General features: G+C 41.4%; 1 protein-coding gene across 2 annotated transcripts in view; it reads right to left on the bottom strand.

Moving 5' to 3' along the window:
• LOC126215157 (protein Lilipod) overlaps positions 1-25,611 on the bottom strand; it is a 413,331-nt gene that overhangs the window by 67,499 nt on the left and 320,221 nt on the right. For both annotated transcript variants that reach the window (XM_049941822.1, XM_049941823.1), the window contains exon 7: positions 6,910-7,209. In XM_049941822.1, coding sequence (XP_049797779.1) covers positions 6,910-7,209 — 300 coding nt within the window. The remainder of the gene's footprint in view (positions 1-6,909; positions 7,210-25,611) is intronic.

Here is a 25,611-nt window from a genome sequence, read left to right as displayed (position 1 = left end):
GGCTCGCAGAGTTCCCGGTGCGAAGAACCACAATCGGCGTACCGAGGTACGGAGACACTCCGCGTAAACAGGAAAGCGACAAAGTCAAAGCACCCGAGAATGCCACTGGACGTAATCATCCCGATGCACGATAGCGCCCGCCCCCACACTGCCAATCTGATGAAGCTACGTTTTGGCGATTCATTGGGAAACGCTGCAACATCCTCTGCACAACCTGGATCTTTCAATGTGTAATTTCTACATTTCTGTCAACCTGAAGAAAGGCGTGTGTGGATGTCACCATCAGTCACACAAGGAAGTGTAAGAGGGATGCAAGAGTGAATCCGTCACCGGCCAACCACGTTCTATACTGGTGGAACTGATCATCTCGTCTGCCAGTGGGATAAATATATCAACACTTTTAGAGATTACTTTTGAATGGAGCCATTCCGTGGTCCTATTGTGAGCTTTGTTCAGTTATCATTTGACTCGTCCTCACTGTACTGTAGAACACGATACAAATACTAGCGTACAACCAAATATATTCATATATTTCTTATTCGTAATTTAGGTCTCCAGTCTTTAAATTATCTTTTAGTTTTGAATAAATATATACATTTTGATTGGTTTTCAGAGAATTTTCCTTCATTTAAAACTTGTATCTAGTAATTGGCTAAATTAATTATGCCCACCAAAATTAACACGAGTTGGGTAGTGTGTTGCTAATGTCACTTATATCTTAAATGACAACGAGCTGTGTGGGAGGAGGGGGGAGGGGGGGGGGGGGGTAAGAGAGAGAGAGAGAGAGAGAGAGAGAGAGAGAGAGAGAGAGAGTCCAACCAGTAATTCACTGACAACTTAAAGCTGGACTGATATCTCGACTTGCTACGTGTCACTGACACTGTACCGCAGACAACGAGGGCTTGTGTGGAGTAGAACCAAAGACAACTGGGATATTCAGTGATGTTCAGTAATTAATCTTGTTTCTATTTGTGACATTCAGATAGACGTTCTACATCCATAAAGAATGTGGTGAAAATGTTGCAAGAAGCAGCATTCTCAAAGCCTGTACCTCTCGAACTCAGGAATATTGTGGTGTGGGGAGCCATTGCATGTGACAATAGAACTGATTGATAAGAGGCTGAATGCTCATCCATAGGTGAGAATGGTACACACTACTGTCATAACATTCACGACTGGTGGTTTTTTTTTTTTTTTTTTTTTTTTTTTTTTTTTTTTTTAGGGGCGCAAAACTTCTATGGTCATTAGCGCCCGGTCCGTGACTTAGGAAACAGTAAAAAACCGAAATTGAAAACCAGCAGCAATGGGAACGAAAGTCATAAAATTGGAGAAACTAAAAGCAGAAGGAAGGCTTAAAAATCCACTACAGAAAGGGGTTATTTGTTCCCAAAAAAAAGCTTCAAATGACTGACGTCATTCCACTGGCACTAATAAACTCGAGAACGCGATCGGCTGAGCACGTGTCATCTGCTAAAATCGACGATATATCAGGCGATAGCTGTAGACGGGAGCATAACGGATTAAAATAGGGCACTCAATTAAAAGGTGTCTTACCGTCCACAGCCGCTTAAAAGATGTCGATGGCTAAAAAGACAGTGCCCTATCCGGAGTCTAGTTAAAATTATCTCCTCCTGACGACGCGTTCGGGAGGAAGAGGTCCAAGCACAAGGAAGAGCTTTTATGTCCCGCAATTTATTATGGGTAAGTGTCGACCAATGCGTGTGCCATAAATGAACAACACGTCGAAATAGAACGCTCCGTAGATCAGCGAAGGGAATCGACTGAATAGCTGGCCGAGGAAGAGAGACTGCAGCCTTGGCTGCAATATCGGCCGCCTCATTTCCACAGTTACCAACGTGTCCCGGGAGCCAGAGGAACGCCACCGAGACGCCCCCCAGGTGGAGCAAGTGCAGACAGTCCTGAATCTGGTGGACCAGAGGGTGCACAGGATAAAGAGCTTGGAGACTGAGGAGAGAGCTGAGAGAATCTGAGCAGATAACGTATTGTATCCGCTGATGGCGGCGGATGTAGTGGACAGCCTGGAAAACAGCGTAAAGCTCCGCAGTATAAACCGAACACTGCTCGGGAAGCTGAAAGTGATTTGGGGTGTCGCCAACAATATAGGCACTCCCTACACCTAACGATGTTTTCGAGCCGTCGGTGTAAATAAATGTGGCGTTCGTCATTTGTGCACATAGAGCAGCAAATGCCCGACGATAAACAAGTGAAGGGGTACCATCCTTGGGAAATCGACAAAGGTCACGGAGCAGGCAGATCCGGGGACGGAGCCAAGGCGGTGCTGTACCCCAAGTTGTCAAGGTGGTTTTAGGAAAGCGGAAGGAAAGAGAATGGAGCAGTTGACGGAAGCGGACTCCCGGTGGTAGTAGGGAGGAGGGGCGGCCTGCGTACCCTACATCAAAGGAGGCGTCGAAAAAAAATGTCATGGGCTGGATTAGCAGGCATGGAAGACAGATGGCTAGCATAACGACTCAGAAGGATTGCTCGCCGATTGGACAGCGGAGGTTCGGCAGTCTCAGCATAAAGGCTCTCCACAGGGCTGGTGTAAAAAGCTCCAGACACTAAACGTAATCCACGGTGGTGGAGAGACTCGAGACGCCGAAGAATAGACGGCCGAGCAGAGGAGTAGACTATGCTTCCATAGTCCAATTTCGAGTGCACTAAGGTGCGATAGAGGCGGAGATTGACCACTCGGTCCGCTCCCCAGGAGGTACCATTCAGGACACGCAGGGTGTTGAGGGATCGCAGACAGCGAGCCGAAAGATAGGAAACGTGGGAGGACCAGCACAGTTTTCTGTCAAACATAAGACCCAAGAATTTAGCGACGTTTGAAAACGGAAGGTTGACAGGACCTAGATGTAAGGAGGGCAGAATAAACTCCTTACGTCGCCAAAAATTAACACAAATGGTCTTACTGGGAGAAAAACGGAAGCCGGTTTCGATGCTCCAAGAGTGGAGGCGATCGAGACATCCTTGAAGACGTCGTTCAAGAAGGCTGGTCCGTTGAGAGCTGTAGTAGATCGCAAAATCGTCCACAAAGAGGGAGCCCGAGACATCAGGAAGGAGACAATCCATAATTGGACTGATGGCAATGGCAAACAGTACAACACTCAGCACGGAGCCCTGGGGTACCCCGTTTTCTTGGGAGAAAGTACGGGAGAGAGTAGTGTTCACCCACACCCTAAATGTGCGCTCTGCCATAAATTCGCGAAGAAAAAGGGGCAGCCGACCTCGAAAGCCCCAAGAGAACAGTGTGCGGAGGATGCCTGTCCTCCAACAGGTATCGTATGCTCTCTCCAGATCAAAAAATATTGCTACCGTTTGGCGTTTCCGGAGAAAATTGTTCATGATATAAGTGGAGAGAGCAACAAGATGGTCAACTGCAGAACGATGCTTTCGGAATCCGCATTGGGCAGGTGTTAAAAGACTGCGGGATTCCAGCCACCAAGCTAAACGGTAATTCACCATACGCTCCAAAACCTTACAGACACTACTTGTGAGAGAAATGGGGCGATAGCTAGAGGGGAGATGTTTGTCCTTTCCAGGTTTCGGAACAGGAACGACGATAGCTTCCCGCCATCATCTGGGAAAAGTACTGTCAGTCCAAATTCAATTATAAAGGCGAAGGAGGTAATGCAGACTATGGGTTGATAAATGCAGCAACATTTGGAGGTGGATACCATCCGGTCCTGGGGCGGAGGAGCGAGAAGAAGAGAGTGCATGTTGGAGTTCCCGCAAGGAGAAAACAGTATTGTAGCTTTCGCGATTTTGAGAGGAGAAAGCAAGAGGTCGCACTTCCGCTGCACGTTTCTTTGGGAGAAACGCTGGTGGGTAATTTAAAGAGCTCGAAATCTCAGCAAAGTGCTGGCCCAACGAGTTAGAAATTGCGACGGGGTCCACTAATGTGTCACGCGCGACAGTGAGCCCAGAGACCGGGGAGAAACTAGGCGCGCCTGAGAACCGTCGAAGCCGACTCCAAACTTCCGAAGAGGGAGTGAAGGTGTTAAATGAGCTAATAAAGAATTTCCAGCTTGCCTTCTTGCTATCGCGGATGACACAACGGCAATGCGCTCAGAACTGCTTATAGCGGATACAGTTGGCTAAAGGAGGATGGTGGCGGAAAATGCGGAGAGCACGTCGCCGCTCACGTATTGCATCACGGCATGCCTCGTTCCATCAAGGAACTGGGGGGCGCCGGGGCAATTCGGAGGTGCGTGGTATTGAATGTTCCGCAGCTGTAAGAATAACGTCTGTAATATGTCTGACCTCATCGTCGACGCTGGGAAAGTGACGGTCATCGAATGTCGCTAGAGACGAAAAAAGTGTCCAATCGGCTTGGGCAAACTTCCAGCGTCGCGGGTGCATATATGGCTGTTGAGGCTGCAGTCTAAGGATACATGGAAAGTGGTCACTCGAGTGTGTATCATCAAGGGCGAACCATTCGAAGCGCCGAGCTAGCGGAACAGTACCGACCGCAAGGTCCAAATGAGATAAATTTGTCGTGGAGGCAGACAAAAATGTAGGGACCCCAGTGTTGAGGCAAACTAGATCTGCTTGGTGGAAGACGGCTAGCAATAGTGAGCCACGTGGACAAGGATGTGGAGATCCCCAAAGCGGGTGGTGGGCATTGAAGTCCCCAACCAGCAAATATGGGGGTGGAAGCTGACCAAGAAGATGAAGCAGATCAGCTCGTGCCATTGGTGTGGATGATGGAATGTATACAGTACAAAGAGAGAACGTGTATCCGGAAAGGGAAAGACGGACGGCGACAGCTTGGAAGGAAGTGTGTAAATGGATTGGGTGATAATGGAGAGTATCATGGAGAAGAATCATGAGTCCTCCATGTGCTGGAGTGCCTTCAACAGAGGGGAGATCATATCGGACGGACTGAAAATGAGGGAGAACAAAGCGGTCATGGGGACGCAGCTTTGTTTCCTGAAGACAGAAGATGACCGGCGAGTAGGATCGTAAGAGGATCGACAATTCATCCCGATTGGCTCGAATACCGCGGATATTCCAGTGGATAATGGACATAGGGTGAACAGAAAATGGAGGAATGTGACCAAGGTCACTGTTAACTCAACGACTGCTTGCCAGATTTTTTTGCCTAAATTTTTAAGGCATCATCAGTGTCCTGCAATACATATACATTTTCATTTTTAAGCAGCACTTTCAAATTACATATGCTGCTAACTCAAACATTTAGGTATGTGAAAAGCTAGCATTTGCTATAAATGACAAGCAGCAAAACTTAAACAAGGCACATGATCTTTTAATTAATTACTTCTTTACTATGTGGTATAAATATTTGTATGCATTAAACACCTGCTTCTAAATATTACATACTACTGATGAATTTATCAAAGAGTTTACATAACTAATTGTTTGTAATGGCACAGTTGTTAGTATTTCTCAACGTCCAGAGTATTTAACCATTTATAACAGATAAAGTTTAAAAATGAGTAACATTAAGTATTTAACACATTAACTCATTTGTAAAGTAATCACATATGTGAAGCTCTTTCACACAATAAGGTCTGATTGTTTGATGAATCAGGGTTTACTGGTGTTCTGGAGCTCTAGAAACTGTGGAATTAAATTTGTTTCACGCGCAGAGACAGATAGATAGATAGAGAGAGAGAGAGAGAGAAGAGAGAGAGAGACCGCTCTCTTGGGCATACTTAGTAGTGAATTGTTTTTTGTATGCATATGGAAATGTATCAGTTACCTGGTAACGGATGTGGCTTTTTAAACATGATAAAATAACCAGAATAGATATCTCATCCAGATACAAGGTAAGTACCACATTCCACAGCAGAGAGTGAGAGAAACTCCTAAATGACCAGTCTAATATAAACAAAAACTTTGTGCCAAAGAGTTAACCCCCCCCGCCCGTCTCTCTCTCTCTCTCTCTCTCTCTCTCTCTCCCCCTCTCTCTCTCTCTCTCTCTCTCTCTCTCTCTCTCTCCCTCTCCTCTCTCTCTCTCTCTCTCTCTCTCTCTCTCTCTCTCTCTCTCTCTCTCTCAACACTTCACAGAACACACCTCTTAGTTGGCAACGCCTCACAATGTAAACAGGTTATTTGGTGGAAGAGTATGAGGGCAGTCTGTGTCCTGTGCTGAATGTGCTACAGGCAGAATAGCAGCTTCACCAGCAGTTCAGCAACAGCACATGTAGATCACTACACATGTACCACTACACTGTAAAGAGTGCCGCAAATGACAACCGAAGGAGTCCTAATGTGAAAAGATATGGAGCCCCAGACCAATACCTGTTTGAAGATGCCCTGGAGAGAATTGGGATTCCAACCTGGTCGTCTGTCAATCAATGCTAAGCCGAACAGCTGATTGCTTAAGGACCGAGAACCACCAATGTGTTACAGATTTGCTCGATTTGTGAAGTTCTTTCTCTCGAACAAATCGTCAATTTTTTCTGAAACTGGGATCACTTGTTTGTTTATACAAGTGCACGACATCTATCAATTTCCATCCCATTTAGATAATTCCTTTGTGGTGCATCATTTTTTTTTTTTGTCTTACAGTGCATATTTAGTAAAAGGTGCGTGTGTCTGAACTGTTTGTAGCTCGCATTTACAACTGAAGAATATGTACGACGAAAGCGCTGCTTACAAATGAAAACTATGATAACTATGAAAACTACGCATTTCAGGCCAGTGATGAAGAGTTAAAAATGGAGGTGAAATATGTCCGTCAAACCATATACCGCCTTTATTCAGTTGCAAACAAGTAGCCAGAACCTAAAAACCACAAATATAATATTAACAGCAAACGAGGCTCGCCACGCCGACCACATTACAGATGCCGTCACACCGACATCGACATGGTGGTTACGAGACGGGCACTCCCGCACGGCATAACAGTCGGTCACTCACCCAGGTACTTGCGGTGGCGCCGGACGTCCGCCAGCCGCGTCTCGATTCCTGCCTGCAGCTCGCCGTTCTGCAGCCCGACGTAGGGCGGCTCCTCGGCGAGCGCACCTGCCGGCGACATGGGTGCGGGGCACAAGTACCCGCGGCCGCCCGAGGCGCGCGTCCGAGCCAGTCGTTGCTCCAGCGTGTGCTCCTCCAGTAGTGCGACGTAGAACTCCACCTCCAGGTCGCGCAGGAACTGCGGTTTCACCAGTAGGTTCCCCACCACAGCAAACAGCCGCTCGAAGCCCAGCGGCGTGCACACTGCGCAGGTACGATCTCTTACGTTTTATCAAATGTACAAAGGTCTAATCAGTTTGGTGTGCAAATACCGTCAAATTTTATATCCACACGTAATTTCTGATGAAAAATAAGTATCACACGAAAGTACCCAGTGCCGTACAAGGGAAGGTCGGAAAGGAATGCGTAATAATTTTACTACCAAAAAATTGAATATGTAAAAAAAAGCACAAATGAACTTACATCTTTTACCTACTTTCCTACACAGTCACCAATGTTCTCAACACACTTCTCCCATTGTGGAACGAGTTACAATACACCTTCTTCCTGCAAGTCCATTTGGATGGAGAACAGCCATCTGCGGAATGCCGAATTCACTTTCGCACCTGTCGCACGAATCTCTCTCGTGTCACCGAACAGGTGAATGCCCGATAGTGCGAGGTCCAGTGCGTACGGTGGATGCGTGAACACCTCCCACCCAAATCTGGCAATTTTTTCACAAACAGGAGTTTCAGCATTGACACGAAAAAGTCTGATGTCTCGGCATTAATGTTGTGTTCGCTGCAAAATACGTACCTCAACTTAACCAAAACTTGAATGTAGGTTGCAGCATGCACAGTGGCCCTGTGTTCAGTAGAGTCCACCAATAATACACTGTGCATATCTCAGAACACTGTCACAAGCACTTTCCTAGCAGACCGAGTCACTCCGTAGAGGCCCACTCAGTTTCAAGCGCGTAGTGGTAACCCCACGACTCATTACCAGTGACGATTTCTTATCAGAAAGTCATACCCTTCTGCAGTGTAACGCATTAAGTGATGTGAGCTCGTCATCGTTCACTGGTCCTTGCGGTTATCTGTCAGGCTGTTAGGCACCCAGCAAGACAAAATTTCAATATGTCACGGACAATCTTGTACACCACACCATAGAAAATGCTGAACTGCTGCAATAAGAATGACAGTTGCAGACAACAGTCATTCAAAACTGCTATCTCAGAGGTTCTGACATGCTGCGAGGTTGCACCTGCTACCAGCCACCCAGAGCGTGGTGAATCACTACGGCTCACACAGGCCTCTCTGAAGAATGTACAACACTTGGAGACATTGCTAGGGTCCGTACAGCCATCCCTATACGTGCCATGTACATCCCTGTGAATGTCACTGTTTATGCCCTTTGGCCCACAAATACGGGGGCAGTTCAATAAGTAATGCAACACATTTTTTTCTGAAACAGGGGTTGTTTTATTCAGCATTGAAATACACCAGGTTATTCCCCAATCTTTTAGCTACACAACACTATTTTTCAATGTAATCTCCATTCAATGCTACGACCTTACGCCACCTTGAAATGAGGGCCTGTATGCCTGCACGGTACCATTCCACTGGTCGATGTCGGAGCCAACGTCGTACTGCATCAATAACTTCTTCATCATCCGCGTAGTGCGTCCCACGGATTGCGTCCATCATTGAGCCAAACATATGGAAATCCGACGGTGCGAGATCGGGGCTGTAGGGTGCATGAGGAAGAACAGTCCACTGAAGTTTTGTGAGCTCCTCTCGGGTGCGAAGACCTGTGTGAGGTCTTGCGTTGTCATGAAGAAGGAGAAGTTCGTTCAGATTTTTGTGACTACGAACACGCTGAAGTCGTTTCTTCAATTTCTGAAGAGTAGCACAATACACTTCAGAGTTGATCGTTTGACCATGGGGAAGGACATCGAACAGAATAACCCCTTCAGCGTCCCAGAAGACTGTAACCGTGACTTTACCGGCTGAGGGTATGGCTTTAAACTTTTTCTTGGTAGGGGAGCGGGTGTGGCGCCACTCCATTGATTGCCATTTTGTTTCAGGTTCGAAGTGATGAACCCATGTTTCATCGCCTGTAACAATCTTTGACAAGAAATTGTCACCCTCAGCCACATGACGAGCAAGCAATTCCGCACAGATGGTTCTCCTTTGCTCTTTATGGTGTTCGGTTAGACAACGAGGGACCCAGCGGGAACAAACCTTTGAATATCCCAACTGGTGAACAATTGTGACAGCACTACCAACAGAGATGTCAAGTTGAGCACTGAGTTGTTTGATGGTGATCCGTCGATCATCTCAAACGAGTGTGTTCGCACGCTCCGCCATTGCTGGAGTCACAGCTGTGCACGGCCGGCCCGCACGCGGGAGATCAGACAGTCTTGCTTGACCTTGCGGCGATAATGACACACGCTTTGCCCAACGACTCACCGTGCTTTTGTCCACTGCCAGATCACCGTAGACATTCTGCAAGCGCCTATGAATATCTGAGATGCCCTGGTTTTCCGCCAAAAGAAACTCGATCACTGCCCGTTGTTTGCAACGCACATCCGTTACAGACGCCATTTTAACAGCTCCGTACAGCGCTGCCACTTGTCAGAAGTCAATGAAACTATACCAGACGAAGCGGGAATGTTTGAAAATATTCCACAAGCAATTTCCGGTTTTTTCAACCAAAATTGGCCGAGAAAAAAAATGTGTTGCATTACTTATTGAACTGCCCTCTTATCAAATTAGATTTCGACACTCTTTAAGAGGTGACGACAGTAACGTGTGTATCGTGTTTGTTTCGTAGTCCAGACTTCTCTTGCTACAGCTGCACGTGAAAACAAAATACCTGCATTGCTTTTCGATACTTACTCGTATTATTTCGTAATAAATCGAAACATTAACTATGTGTTTGACATTTGACGACCACCAATCATTAAAATTAGGTATATCATAATTTTAACAATTCTCACACTTTAATTGTTTAGAATACATAAATAATTCAGAGGCTGTGACTGTCAAGTCACATTGCATATATCACGGTATGTAATGGTACCAGCAAAAATAATCAATTTTCGAAAAAGTAATGTAATTAGATATATAATCTACTCATCAATGGGTGACAGGAGAAAATATATATAAAGGTATTTAGATTTGCAAGCTTTCAGAGTCAGAGTTGAAGAGAAAGGAATGGTGAGGTTTAGGAAATGGGTACAGTTTGTAATGGTACTTTGACTTCCGCAAAGTTATAATTTACGATCGCGCACGCAGAAGAGCGCTGCGCCAGCGACCGATTTTATAAATAATTTTGTTCTTTTTTTCTTTTGCGTAGTTTTTTTTGTTTTTAAGAACGAATAGAGTCTCTCTCTCTCTTGTCTTGATACGAAAGACGTGTATTTTCCCGCTGTGTTGAATGTGCTTTTGGTGAAAAATTAAAATTACATTACAAGGCGATGTTGTTTCAATAGATAATGAGATGATAATAAAAAAGGTAACACCACAATTGGCGTCCTAGTGACAGGACTTGCAATCTTCGGATTTGATACAAGTGCAGTTCGGATTTGATACAAGTGCAGTTTGGATTTGATACAGGTGCAGTTATTATAAATTTTGGACATTTTATCTAATTTTAACCACTTAATAGCATCAGAAAATGAATTTGGACTAAGTTTCATTCATTTCAATTGTAATGTTACGTGCATGAAATTTACAACAATATTGTTTTCCCTGTTATTAATTTGCGTTAATTTTCATTTTCACGCTGAGGAAATTAATTTGGTAAAAAAAAAAATGGGAAAAGGATAACGTTCCATAAAATAATTTGCACGGACGCGAAAGAAAAATTTTGGACTGAAAACTATATTTGACGCTACATTTGCAACATAAGACTGAAAAAAAAATTGGTGAGTACAGAAATTTACATTTTTCCAGTTTCAAGCAGCCATCTGTACTTCCTTTATTCCGATCCATTTATTTCGAAATTTTTTTTCAAATTGTAGTTAAAATTGATTTACTACTATTATTGGAAATGGTGAGTGAAGAGCATATTCACAGTCATTTATTTGTGAGAGGGAAATTTCAGTACCAGTTTAATAATTCCATTTCTAATTAGAAATCATATAGAAATATCCATTTCCATAAGAGAAATTTCAGATTTCAACATATCATATTTAAAAAAAATTTTTTTTTTACCATTGGAAAATTTTATTTGCAATTAATTATGAAAATCGCAAGATGGACGCTAGACGCGTAGAAATTGTTTCCGCGGACGAGCTTAGTGAAAGTGACACATTGCAAAACATGTCCGACAGTCAAATGAATATTGAACTTAATAGGGAGGATGTTCAAGACATAATTTTACCGGATCGATTAAGACAACAACCCCTATATTTAAACAGATATACAGGCGAATGGAGAGTGAGTACTACGCGACAAAACGTGACATTGACAACGTCAACTTCAGAACCAGACATCAATCAGGCACGAAAAAATGACGAAACTAAGACACAGGACTCTGACATGCTCAACCAGATTCTGAAGTTACTTGGTGACCAAAACAGAAAATTTGACACTTTAGACAAAAGATTTGACGCTTTATACGAGAAAAATGACAATTTAAAACGTGATATTGGGAAATTTGACACTAAATTCGATGAACTGACACGGGACATAAAACAAAATTTTGAAAAACAATCGAGACAAATTGCCGACTTGACAGAAACCACCAGTAGTCTTGAAAGGAAATTTACTGATTTATCAGACAAGGTTACGAGACAAGAAAAGGTATTTGTGGAATTCAGTGACGAGACAAAAACTGACTTACAACGATGTAATGAGAAATTGTTAACAGTAGTTTTTGAACAACAGAAAACCAGTACCCAAGTTGACGAATTACGACAGTCACACAATTCCGTAAAAACAAACCAAGAACACTTAGACCTGACGATTACAGACCTTTCAGACAGATTAAATGATGTAACATTGGAGCAGAAATCCTTACAGGAAAAGTTAGAAAAGCTTGAAGACAGAGCAGATGTAGCATCTTTAAAGAATGACACAACTCTAGCAGAAAAACTTGTACATGAATGCAAATTATGTGATGATTATTTAGATGAGAAGTTTGAGACAATGACACAGATCATTTTAGATAAGACAAAGGAACAAGTAAAGGGAGAAACAGATAATATTCAGAAAGAGGTACGTAAACTTGAAGAGAATGTAATACCAGGTTCGTCAGTGATACCAAAACCCATAACAGACAACCAAAACATAAATGAGAATCATAATAATGCTAGACCCAGCACACAGCCGAAAATAGAATTACCAATGAGTGACACAAATCCCAATGAACCATTTTCAATGCTACCACAAGATCAAAACTACTATCAGACATCACCACATACTATGCACAGTTTGACACAAAATACAGGACCCATAATACCATCGGGAGTAGCTGATGAAACATTAGTACGACATGGATACTTTCAGACATTTTCATGTGATGAGAAAGACAAAGTGCATCCGATTGTTTTCATCCGCTCTTTTGATGGTATTTTCCCGAGACATTGGTTGGAGGCCGACAAAATTCGATATGTTACAAATTTGTTACGTGGAAGAGCAGCTAAGTGGGGAGCAGCAATTAAAAGACGATGTTTAACATTTGAACAGTTTGAACAAGCATTTCTTGAGGAATTCTGGTCGATCACAGAACAGCAAAGTTTAAAACGGGAAGTATACAATCCAGAAATTTACAACCCGAAGAAAGAGACTTTACGACAATACTTTGAACGCTACCTAGACAAAACATTATATTGGACAAAACCAGCAGATTTATCACACGTAATTAGAACACTTAAAAGCCACTTACCATTTCCTTACCGTGATAAATTAATAGGAGTGTCCGAGGACAACATAAAGAATTTTTTCAGTTATGTTGATGAGATAGATGTTGTTTACAGAGATGAGATCAGGAATTTCAATCAATTGTATCCGATCCATCCAAGCAATTCGCGTACGCACAACAGAAATGACAGAGGCTATTGGAATCCGCCTCCGACACCACAACAAAACACTCAAAGAAACAATTCGCACTACACTGGGACAAATCCATTCAATATTAGGAGAAACAACTCGCAGCATTGGCAAGGAAACAGTAATTATTACTATAATGGTTATCCGAACAGTAATTACAATCAGAACAATAGCAGTTACATTCAAAATAACAACAGAAGAACGAACCGAAATTATAGAGATCAAAGAAGAGACGATAACAGGTACCATCCAGGATATTTTCAGAGAAACAACATCCAACAACACCCAAACATGTATTGCAGGAATAACAGTAATGACAATACCAGTTACAGTCATGGGCGAAATAATGTATGGGGAAATCACAATGGACAACCGCCACGACACAGGCAATACAGCAACCCTCAATTTGTACCTAACGGAACTCCCAATGCCACGCGGGGTAATGTCAACAACCAAACAGCTGATACTTGGGTGACGCGCGACAGAAATGTAAATATTATTGAGTTGGGCAATGAACCCAACCCGCAGCAACAACCGAATTTGCCGGAAAACGAACGACGACCGAGCTAAGCGCTCGAGTTACGGTCAATAGGGAGCAGAGCGCAACGGAACCGACGATTTGTTTTCTCCGATATGATGACAGTAAGAAAATAGAAAAAGAATTATATCAGGATGTAGATTTTAAAAGTAACAGTAAAACAAAGAAGATTATTCAGGCTATAACACGAGTTATGATTGGTAGTTATGAAGTGGAAGTAATGTTAGATACAGGAGCAGCAGCAAGTGTCATTTCAATGTCCTTATATAATGAACTCAAACAAATAATGAACATACAAACATTGCCAGTACAGAATTGTCACATTATAAGTGCCACCGGTAACAAATCAAAGAATGTGAAATTTCAAGTGCTAATTAACTTCACATTTTCAAATATACCACTCAATTACAGTTTTCTGGTAGTAGACAAATTAGTTATGCATTGCATATTAGGAATTGACTTTTTGAATGAATATCAAGCAATCATAGATTTAGTGAAAGGGAAATGTCATTTAACCGTAAACCAACAACAACTGACAATAGAGTTAACACAGGGTAAAAACTTAAACAGTAAACAAGGTAAATTTGAACAGTTACATTTTCTGTATCCACCAGCAATAAACATATGTGATTTAACTTTTAATGAAGCTATATCTCAGGGAATTAAACCTAATAATTTATATGAGAAATGCACAGAATCTGAATATCTGACGAAGGAACAACAACTTGAATTACTTGAAGTTTTGCAGCAATTTGCTGAGGTATTTGTGGAGAAACCTGGAATTATTAGAGGCTATACTTATGAGATGGATGTTAAACCACACAAAACATACTGTAGAACATATTATAATATTCCTTGGTCAAAGAAACCCGCAGTTTTGAAAGAGATTGAAAAAATGCAAGCTTGGGGTATCATTGAAAGGTCACATTCACCATATTGCAGTCCGATCCTAGCAGTTAATAAAGAGGATGGTAGTGTAAGGTTAGTGCTGGATGCACGAGAAATTAACAAAGTTATAATCCCAATCAACACACGACCTATTAATTTGGAAGAACAACTTTTAACATTTCATAATGTACAGTATTTAACCAATATCGACCTCCGCTCATCATTTTGGCAGGTGAACCTCCATAAAAACAGTCGTAAATACACTGCATTTCTATGTGAGGGGCGTAGTTATCAATTTTGTGTTCTACCCTTTGGTCTACGAGTGAGTGCTGGAGTATTTATTGAAGCCTTAGATGCTGTTCTTGGACCACAATTGTTATCGCAAATCACAGTTTATGTTGACGACATTGTCATTGCCACCACTACTTGGGAAGAACATGTAAATCTTTTGAAGCAACTTCTGACTAAATTTTCTGACGCAGGTGTCACTATCAATTTATCAAAGACGAAATTAGGGAGGAGAGAAATCAAATTCCTTGGTCACATCATATCAACTGAAGGCATTTATCCAGACTCAAGAAAAATTGATGCAATAAAGAATTTTCCATCCCCACAGAATCGTAAACAACTCAAAGCCTTTCTTGGTCTATCTTCATTCTTCAGGAAATTTGTACCCTACCACCTTCTTAACAGTCCACATCTTCTATCTTTACTCAAAAGAAATAATATTTGGAAATGGACAGAGTTCTGTCAGACAGATTTTGAAGCGATTAAGAATGCTTTAGTTAATGAACCGTTGTTATGTCATCCTGACATGACGTCAGACTTTTGCCTAGTAACAGATGCAAGTTCCTATGGGCTCGGAGCATTTTTATTCCAGATTCATGTAGAAGATGAACAGTCAGTTACCAAACCTATAAGTTTTGCTAGCCGCACGCTCACTGAATGCGAAAAGTCATATTCAGTGACCGAGCGCGAAACACTTGCCATAGTATGGGCGTTTCGCAAGTTTCGCTACTTTCTATGGGGAAAACGTACTAAGCTTTATACTGATCATCAAGCTCTTTCTTTCCTGCTATCATGCAAGTTATTACATCCACGTCTTGCACGCTGGTGTGCATCACTACAAGAATATGATTTTGATATTATATATATAAAAGGAGAATCCAACATTATAGCTGATGCTCTATCTCGTTTGCCACAAGGCCTACAAGAATTTTCAGATGTGACAGAACAAACATCAGATTTTAAAATTTTACTCATGTATGACGGTACATTTGCACCTTACTACAAAAACATGTGCAGGAAGTTAGCCATATTGCAGGACAATGATCCCAGGTGGATCCAGATAAAGAATAAATTACATGCAGGAACAGACCCACATCTTGAAAAATATTACACGTTACACAAAGAAGTATTATTCCACCGACGAAACCCTGAATCACAGCATTGGTGTGTTTGCTTACCTGAAGCTCATGTTGATGATTTTATTTTATTTACACACAGAACTTGGGGACACTATGGTGTAACCAAATGTACAGATAAGATTATACAATATTGCTACTTTCCAAATTTAAGGCGAAGAGTATTGAGTAATATTAGGAAATGCATCATATGTCAGAAAGCCAAATATTCTAATCGCACAAGCATGAATGAATTGCACCCAATCATACCTAAGAGGCCATTACAGCTAATTTCTTTAGATATTGCAGGACCCTATCCACAAGCACGTGGAGGAATGAAATACATCCTTGCTGTGTTAGATGTTTTCACAAAGTATTTAAAATTATATGCTTTACGTTCAGTTTCTACCACTGCTATTACCAGACGTCTATTAAAAGATTATTTTGTAAGAATAGGAAAACCTGAAGTTATGATCACGGATAATGCAGCATATTTTACCAGTTTAAAATGGAAGACATTTATTGAAGAACAGACTGTTAAACATATTTTAATTTCAAGATTTCACGCAGCAGGAAACCCAGTAGAAAGAACATTTCAAGAATTTCGACAGTTTATGAGAACACACACACCAGAGAAGCACACAAAATGGGTAGAATACCTAGCACCATTTGAACAAATAGTGAACAATTTAACTCACATTTCTACTGGATACACACCAACTGAATTAATTATGGATAAAACAGAAAGAAATGAATGGACAGACCCTCTACCTAAACTTACAGCAACAACAAATCATGTTAGTTTAGAAGAAAAGGTAAGACAAGCTTACACAACATTATGTGACAAAGCTAAGGAAAGAAAGCAGAAATATGACAGAGGTGTCAGGAAAGCACAAACATTTCAAGTTGATGAGTTAGTTTTACTAAGAACACATCCTAAACCCACAAAACTGAAACATTTAAACAGGAAATGGCAGATCTTATACTCTGGACCATACCGAATTGCAAATATTCCACACCCTGGCTGTTATTCATTAGAATATCCATTAACACATAAACCCAGAGGTCTACATCCACACAGACATTTGAAAAAATACATACAGTAAAATGTTAGCCAATGAGAAGAAGATAATTAATATGATATACAGTTATGATGAGCCTACATTTAAGTTATACAGATACTTACAATCTAATGAATGCAGGTAAGTCTAGAAAGCAATGTGAACCATCCAATAGCTAATAAGATATTTGGTTATAAGAGGAGTTGCTATTGAGGCATATACACATTAGAGGAGGCATATACACATTAGATGAGGCAGAAAACTGAACAGAATTATTTTCTTTAGGAGGCATGTGATAATAGTAATGTTGATATGAGTGATGTGAGTGGCTGAATGAGATGAGTGAATGTAATATTAGTTTAATAAGAGGATAAATAGTAATATGGAGAGAGGTAAAGTGGTGATGAATAAGAGGAAAATATATATATAATGCTGAGGAATAAGTATGTTATTTTGTGAAGAATGAATAATGGATAGGTGAGAATGCTATGAGTAATTGAGAATATGTTGAGAGGAGAGAAACTAGATTTGAATGCTATATCACATGTACTCATGGAATACAGAATGAAAGTAGTGGAAAGAATATTATTTATTGAAAGATTGGTATGCCTGAGCTAATAACTTATGTGGTGTCTTATATATTCTTATAACTAAAGGTGAAAGTATAGATTTATGTGGAAAGAATTATTTACAGCAGCCACTGTTGGAAATATACCAGAAGATTTAAATCTATAACACTTTAACACTAATCTAATGGGAACTTGTAATGAAATTTTTGGAGTTATGTAGGCTTGTCACTTCAGATTGGAAGAATTATTTAAGAGAACATATTTAGCAGTCATCTAATGACATGATTAAAGCTCGTCTACTGAACTGAACTAATGCACCATTAAATAGAAAGAAGAAGGAGAAAACAAAACGTCAGTCCTCTGTTGCGGCTCATACTCTCATCCCTCCCTTAGAAAAATTTATACATGTTGATAAAATATTTGACATTATATAATTCGTGATTATCTGACAGTATGGAGAGACATACACACACATTTATTTATGAATAGAATTTTACAGGTACCACAAGGTAAATACAGAATGGATATACAGCATGGAACGCAGCAGCAATTATCTAAGAAGATTTATTTATCTATTAAGTAAAACATTTATTTATATTACTTGATACTCATGAAAGGAAGGAGATGAACTACACAAACTTTATTGTACATACTTGTAGGATCCTAAGATATTTAGAGGGGCACCACTCTTAGAAATGGTGATAGAGGGGTACCATTCTTAGAAACAGCAATAGTGGAGAAACCACACTTAGAAACGGTATTAGGTATAGGAACTTTTACATTATATTAAGTTAACATGTATTTCATTTATCATATTTTATTTTGTGTAGTCCATTGTAGGGGATGACTTTACTAGTATTTATGAAGTAGTCAGCAACCATCCCATGAACCTATCCTACTACAGAGGGCTGTCTTGAAGCTTGAAATATGTGTAAATTTTATTCCAGGAGGCAAGATGAATTTTAAGTTGAATATTCTAGCGAGTTGCCACAATTATCTTCAAATGTTGCAAGTGTAACGAAAAAAAAAAAAATAATAATAAAAAATAAAAAAATTAAAAAATGAGCTAACGAATAAAATAAATAAAATGTATATTGCAATCTGAATGTAATGTAATTCACATGTCAGCACAATGGTATTGAATGTAACGTAAAAATTTACTATATTTTTCATTTAATTCTGTATATGTACTGTATGACAACAATGTATCTCATGTAATGATTAATTGTAAATATTTGTATATTTATGTACTTCCTATATCAAGAAATGTATTTTAAGGAGATGTTAATGAGCTGCAAAGGACTTGTGCATGTAGCACATGATTCATATAAATGGAACTGCAAATGCAAAGAAGAAACCAACATGATGGAACACTGGTCAAGCAATATTTACGTAGTGTCAAAATGCTTTGAAGTGTATGGTGTTGTGGAAGCCGGCAGGTCTTCAGGTTGGTGTAAAAGACAAGCTCATCACCTGTCGTAGGCAGTGAGGTGTTTCCTGTGCCCTCATTGACCATTTATACCCCGGTAGACGCCACCAAAATTCGACTGCTGGAGATCACATTTTCGTGTTGACACATTGAACAAACTTTGGAATTTTTTTTTTCAAGTCACACGCAATAGATCCAGGCAGTACACACACACTCAGAATCCGATACTACGTTTAAAGACATTGGAGCAATATAATAGAAACATTTATTGTTCGAATTAATTCCATTGTAAACACGAATCATGTGAACTGAATTCAAACGCTGTGCTAAGCAACGATAATACGCTGCAATTCAAAGACATTAATGTTACGACTCCTAAAGAAGGTACACACCAAAAAGACTGTATACAAAGACTGATATGCAAAGAACATTGTGCTCAGAAATATTTTTTTTTGTAATATGTAAATTTCTTATTTTCTCATATATGTATGTATCTATGTAAATTTTCTATACTGCCACGCTCGCTTGCGGAGCGTGTCAGTAGAGGAGGCATTGTAATGGTACTTTGACTTCCGCAAAGTTATAATTTACGATCGCGCACGCAGAAGAGCGCTGCGCCAGCGACCGATTTTATAAATAATTTTGTTCTTTTTTTCTTTTGCGTAGTTTTTTTGTTTTTAAGAACGAATAGAGTCTCTCTCTCTCTTGTCTTGATACGAAAGACGTGTATTTTCCCGCTGTGTTGAATGTGCTTTTGGTGAAAAATTACATTACAAGGCGATGTTGTTTCAATAGATAATGAGATGATAATAAAGAAGGGAACACCACAAGTTCGGAAAAGCTGGCCAGAATTCCAGCTCAGGGTGTAACATTCCAGTCTTATGATTACCACCCCTGCATTATGTACGAGGGTTGTTTTTTAAGTAAGGGCCGTTCGCACGTATAGTCCCGTAGTTCGCGCGGACGCCGCAACAAGCCACCGCACCACTTGCCGGCATCCTTCCCGTTCACACTGATGCAAGTTGCAGCTCTGTAGCTGACATGTACGCATCACTGTGCTACTATGTAATGTTTACGATTATTGAATCGCCCGCCGTGTGTGAGATACGGTCAGTATTACGTTTTTTGACCGCGAGAGGCCTATCAGCTGCAGAAATTCATCGTCAGTTAATAGAAGTTTATGGCTTGAATGCAATGAGTGAAGGTAAAGTGCGTCAATGGGCTAGAGAGTTTAAAAATGGCCGTCAAAACGTCCGTGACGAAGAACGCTCAGGCCGGGCCTCCATGATCACTGATGATTTGGTGGCTGCAGTCGAAACAAAGATTCGTGAGGACAGAAGATCCACAATTTCCACTCTTTCTTTGGAATTTCCACAAGTTTCAAGATCGGTTTTGTACAAAATTGTGTCTGAAAACCTAAACTTTAAGAAACTGTGTTCTCGGTGGGTACCCAGACTCCTCACAGAGGACCACAAAGGGAAGAGATTTGCCACTTCATTGGACTTTTTGATTCGTTACGAGGAAGAAGGGGATGACATGTTGAGTCAAATTGTCACTGGAAATGAAACATGGGTATCCCATATCACTCCCGACAGCGAGCAACAATCGATGGAATGGCAACACACAACCTCATCCGTCAAGGTTAAAGCCAAACGGACGCTGTCAAAGCGCAAGATTATGGCAACTGTGTTCTGGGACCGGCGCGGTGTTTTGCTAGTGGACTTTATGCCACGAGGAATGACAATCAACTCAGATGTCTACTGTGCAACTCTAAAGAAGCACCGCAAAGCAATTCAAAACAAAAGGCGTGGCTTGCTGACAAAAGGAGTTTTGCTCCTGCACGATAATGCTAGGCCTCACAGCTCTCAAAAGACTCGGGATTTGATTGATTCTTTTGGCTGGGAAGTTTTGGACCATGCACCATACAGCCCCGACCTTGCTCCTGGTGATTTTCACCTTTTCTGGTACCTGAAACACCATCTTGGCGGGCAGCGCTTCAATGACGACGATGAAGTGAAAGCGGCCGTGAACTCTTGGCTGTCGGAGCAGGCGGCCGAATTCTTTGAAGAGGGAATTAAAAACTTAGTTGTACGGTATGACAAGTGCTTAAATAAACAAGGCAACTAAGTAGAAAAATAGGTAAAAGTGTGTAGAATCAGAAAATAAAAGTTTTTTTACAAAAGTATTTTTATCTTTTTTTAAAAATAAAAACGGCCCTTACTTAAAAAACAACCCTCGTATTACTAGATCAATACTGTTATATCTCCAGCTATAATTAAATTCAATTACTTTTCGATAATAGGAAAAAAGCTTTTAGAAGAATAAAATAGTAGTTACAATACAATTGTACCACAAACAATCAAAATCAGATTCAGGAAATTAATATATAGAAAATTTTTCTATAAAAGAATAATATATTTTGTTTTCATCATCTGTAAATGGTAGGAATTAAATCTCAAGCCTAATTAACAAAATATAGATAATTGATTATTTAGCATTGTTAGAATGCTTATTTCTGCAATTTCAATATTAATCTGATTTTTGTGTGTTTAGAAAATCAGAAACTTGTTCTAGCAAAGTAGGGAATATTATAGTGTTTGATAATGTTGTTAAACTTTTTCATATTGTCGCAGAAGAAGCTGAGTAGCACCGTCACTGTGGTGTAGCGGTTATGGTACTAGACTGTTGCTGGAGGGTCACGAGTTCAAAACTCACCTAAACTGTATGATTTTAATTTCAATATTCGATTTGAGGACATTCTAGAAGTATCCACAAATATCAAGAATCATTGTAGTAGAATGTTCGGTAGCTGTATACATACCGTATGTGTTCTGGCTGGAGGCAGTTCGCTCCGCGCTTTTGTATGTGAAAGTGCTGAATAAGCCATCGTTAAGTGAAGTTAGTGTTCGTCATTCATTTAATCACACCTTCTTCAATGAGACATCATTCTGGTGGAGATGCTGGGTATTGGAACTTGTGATAGTGCACTTTATTGATGACACAGTGTCTCCCATCAGGCCACGACAGAGCTGCCATTTACGTGGCGAGAAACCCGAGTTGGAGCCATGTTTGACAGCTCGCAATCTATCGGAGACAGAAGAAGAAGAAGAAGAAGAAGAAGAAGAAGAAGAGGATGTTACGATGACAGTAACTGTGTGCCACTACACGACACATCCTTCCAGGTTCTCTGGTGACAATGGCCAAAGATCTAAACAAGTGGCTGAAGGTATAGCGTATAGCCAAATTTGTGTTTGATTAACGTATTTTTCTACTTCGAGGGCACTGTCAAGCAACGGTATGAGAACAATGAGGAGAAGTTCACCAATTGGGAAATATTGCAGGCGGAACTGCACGAGTATTTCAGCGACACACAACGACAGAAGTGCAAGGTCGAAGAGAAATTAAAGTGCAGGGCACAGCGTCCAGGAGAAACTACAGCATCCTACATTCAAGTCATCTCGGAGCTGTGTAAAATAGTGGATCCTAGAATTGAGGATTAGGGTAAGGTTGCACATCTCACGAAGGGTGTTGCCGAGGACGTGTACAAAGCCCTACTCCCGAAGGTGGTTTCGACAGCAGACGACTTCATAAAATGGTGCCAGTATATCGAGACAACGCATAAAAAAAACACAAATGAAGTTTGAACGACTTCCAAAGGTCTTATCGATGTCTATGATGGAGGAAGCAACTGATTTCACAAGTGTTATTCGTCAGATAGTGAGAGAGGAACTTCAGAAGGTACTCGGATTGCACGGCGAGCAAAAAACCGAGATGCTTCAAGAGGTCATAAGGGAGGAAGTGGAACAGACATCGAAAGCAATCTCTCGTCCTTCATTTCCCTTTAAAATGGTGAAAAAGACGAGACCCAGGTGGAGTTACGTTCTTACAATGCCGCACGAGGAACCTGTTCGGGCACCGAGGAACAGTGACTTCCGGAGACCCAGGATAACCAACCGGTACGTTTCCACTGCGGACGACCGGGACACGTGGTGCGCTATTGTCGAGAAAGCCGGCGGATATTCGATGACGCCCATGCCAGAAGACAGCAAACCAATCTTAGCCGATACCCACTCTGGGACGACGACGACGAACAAGAAGATGTGGGCGCAGGACGATGTAGGTCACCATCGCTGCAAGCTAGCTGCTGGAGAGGACGCTCCCTAACACGCCGATCAATGTCTCCGTCACCGTTTAGAAGCTCCAGTCGATCACCTAGCCGATCACCTAGCCCCCTGGTAAACTAAAGGGCGCGACCTTCCTCGGAGGTGAGGCCGCCGAAGAGAAAAATCCTCCGCCGCCGATCACTACAAAAATGATAGGAAACTACGTCGATATCCTCACGGATGGCTGACTGGCCCGAGCTCTTGTGCACTCTGGAGCATCAGATTCCGTCATTTCGTAGAAGTACCGTCGCCAGTTGCAGAAAACCACATTCGCCGATAGCAAAACATCTCTGCTGAAAGTGGCTAATGGGAAATATGTAAAACCTACAGGAAGATGTACCATTCGTGTGGGTATAAGTGGCCATAGACAGCCCTTAGAATTCATAGTCATACAAGACTGTAGTCATGACGTCATTCTCGGATGGGACTTTTTGAAAGTTTCTCAGGCAATTATAGGTTGCTGTTGCTCGAAGACTGTGCTAGACGAGATGAGATACTGTGGACGAGAAGATGCGCATCCGAGTGTGTGGAGACAATGTGTGCTCGATGAAGTGATCATTCCTGCGGTCAGTGCTAAAAAGAACTGAAGAATAACTTCGTCATCCCAGCCTCCGTTGTCTCGTTTAAGAATGGATTCGGTGAATTGTGGATTGTTAACTGTCGCCGAGAACCGTAGATCCTTCCGAGACGCACGTGTGTAGCGAACACCGAGCCATCGATTGCAGAACAGCTGATCATCGTAGAAGCTTCCCGTGCTGAGTCTGTGGGCAAAATTAGTGCTACCACTATGAGACGAGATCTTCTAGCTCGACTATCACCAGATCTCACTAAGAAGCTACTTGCCATTCTTCAAGAGTTCTCTGAATGCTTCAATCCACAGGTGAAGAGCAAATTAGACAAATCGATGGTGAAGCACCGGATTATCACTGGAGACCATTAACCAATAAGCCTGAGAGATTACCGTGTGTTAGCAATGGAACATCGAATAATTCGTGATGAGGTAGAGAAAATGATGAAGAATGAGATCATTCAGCCTTAGCAGAGCCCACGGTCGTCACCAGTGGTTCTCGTCAGGAAAGGATGGCAGATGGCGCTTTTGTGTCGATTACAGGAAGCTTAATAAGATAACTAAAAAGGATGTTTACTCTCTTCCACGAACTGACGATACACTAGATTGTCTGAAGGAGGCCAAGTTTTTCTCAACCATGGGCATGTACTCAGGATACTGGTAAAGCTAAGTAGATGAGGCTGATCGTGAGAAAACTGCATTCATCAACCCTGAGGGCCTGTATGAGTTTAAGGTAATGCCGTTTGGTTTGTGTAATGCACAAGCAACTTTTGAACGGATGATGGATAATCTTCTACATCACCTGAAGTGGACAATGTGTCTTTGTTATTTAGATGACATTATAGTGTTCTCAGAGACATTTGATGAACACGCAAAAAAACTGAGGGCCGTTCTTAATTATCTCCGAGGTGGACTGAAACTTAATCCAAGAAAGTGTCTCTTTGGAGCAAAAGAAATCAAAATACTTGGACACTGTGTGACAAACAAAGGTGTGTGGCCAGACCCAGAAAAAGTGAGAGCTATAACAGAATTTCCTATTCCTAAAAGTATTGAAGATGTGAGAAGATTCCTCAGATTATGTTCTTATTACCATTGTTTTATCAAAGACTTTTTGTATCAAAGCTAGGCCACTCCAAGAGTTGTTAAAAGTCAATGTTAAATTTATCTGGGGGTGGTTCTCAACAGGATTCTTCCGATGTGCTGCAAAAAGCTCTGACGACTGACCCTGTACTTGGTCTGTATGATGAGAGAGCACCTACAGAACTACACACAGATGCCAGTGGATATGGGATTGGTGCTGTTCTGGTGCAAATTTTGGATGGCCGATTCTAGGCCGCTTACAAAAGCCAAGAGAAACTACTCAACTACAGAAAGAGAATGTCTTGCTGTGGTCTGGGCCATGTGCAAATTTGGACAGTATCTCTGTGGAAGGCCATTCACAGTTGCTACAGACCATCATTCACTTTGTTGGTTAACAGGTCTTAAGGATCCAACAGGACAACTAGCCACGTGGGCACTGTGTGTTCAAGAGTATGACATTACCATAGTGTACAAAAGTGGAAGAAACACCAAGATGCCGACTGTCTCTCAAGAAACCCTGTGCAAGACCATCAATACTTTGATGAAGATAGTGACTGTCTCACTGCACTCCAGGATCTCTCTGCTGACCAGAAGAAGGATGCCAAGATATGAAATTATGCTTGTCTTAAATTGGTCAGAGGATATGAAAGGACAATTTAAGGTAGGTAATGGATTACTTTGCAAGAAAAACTTTGATGTGTTTGGAAAGAGGTGGCTACCAGTGATTCCTAAACACATGCACTTAGATGTTCTACAGAACTTCCATGACACACCCAAGGCCAAACATTTAGGATTTATTAAGACATACAATAGGATCTGCAAGAGATTTTCCTGGCCAGGTTTATTTAGGAGTGTCTGTCACTATGTGTTGCACTGTCAAGAGTGCCAGAGGAGAAAGGCAGTTCCTC

This window comes from Schistocerca nitens, chromosome 12 (assembly GCF_023898315.1).
Source record: "Schistocerca nitens isolate TAMUIC-IGC-003100 chromosome 12, iqSchNite1.1, whole genome shotgun sequence".
In the NCBI taxonomy this organism is placed as follows: Eukaryota; Metazoa; Arthropoda; class Insecta; order Orthoptera; family Acrididae; genus Schistocerca; species Schistocerca nitens.
This window is presented reverse-complemented; position numbering and strand designations above follow the sequence as displayed.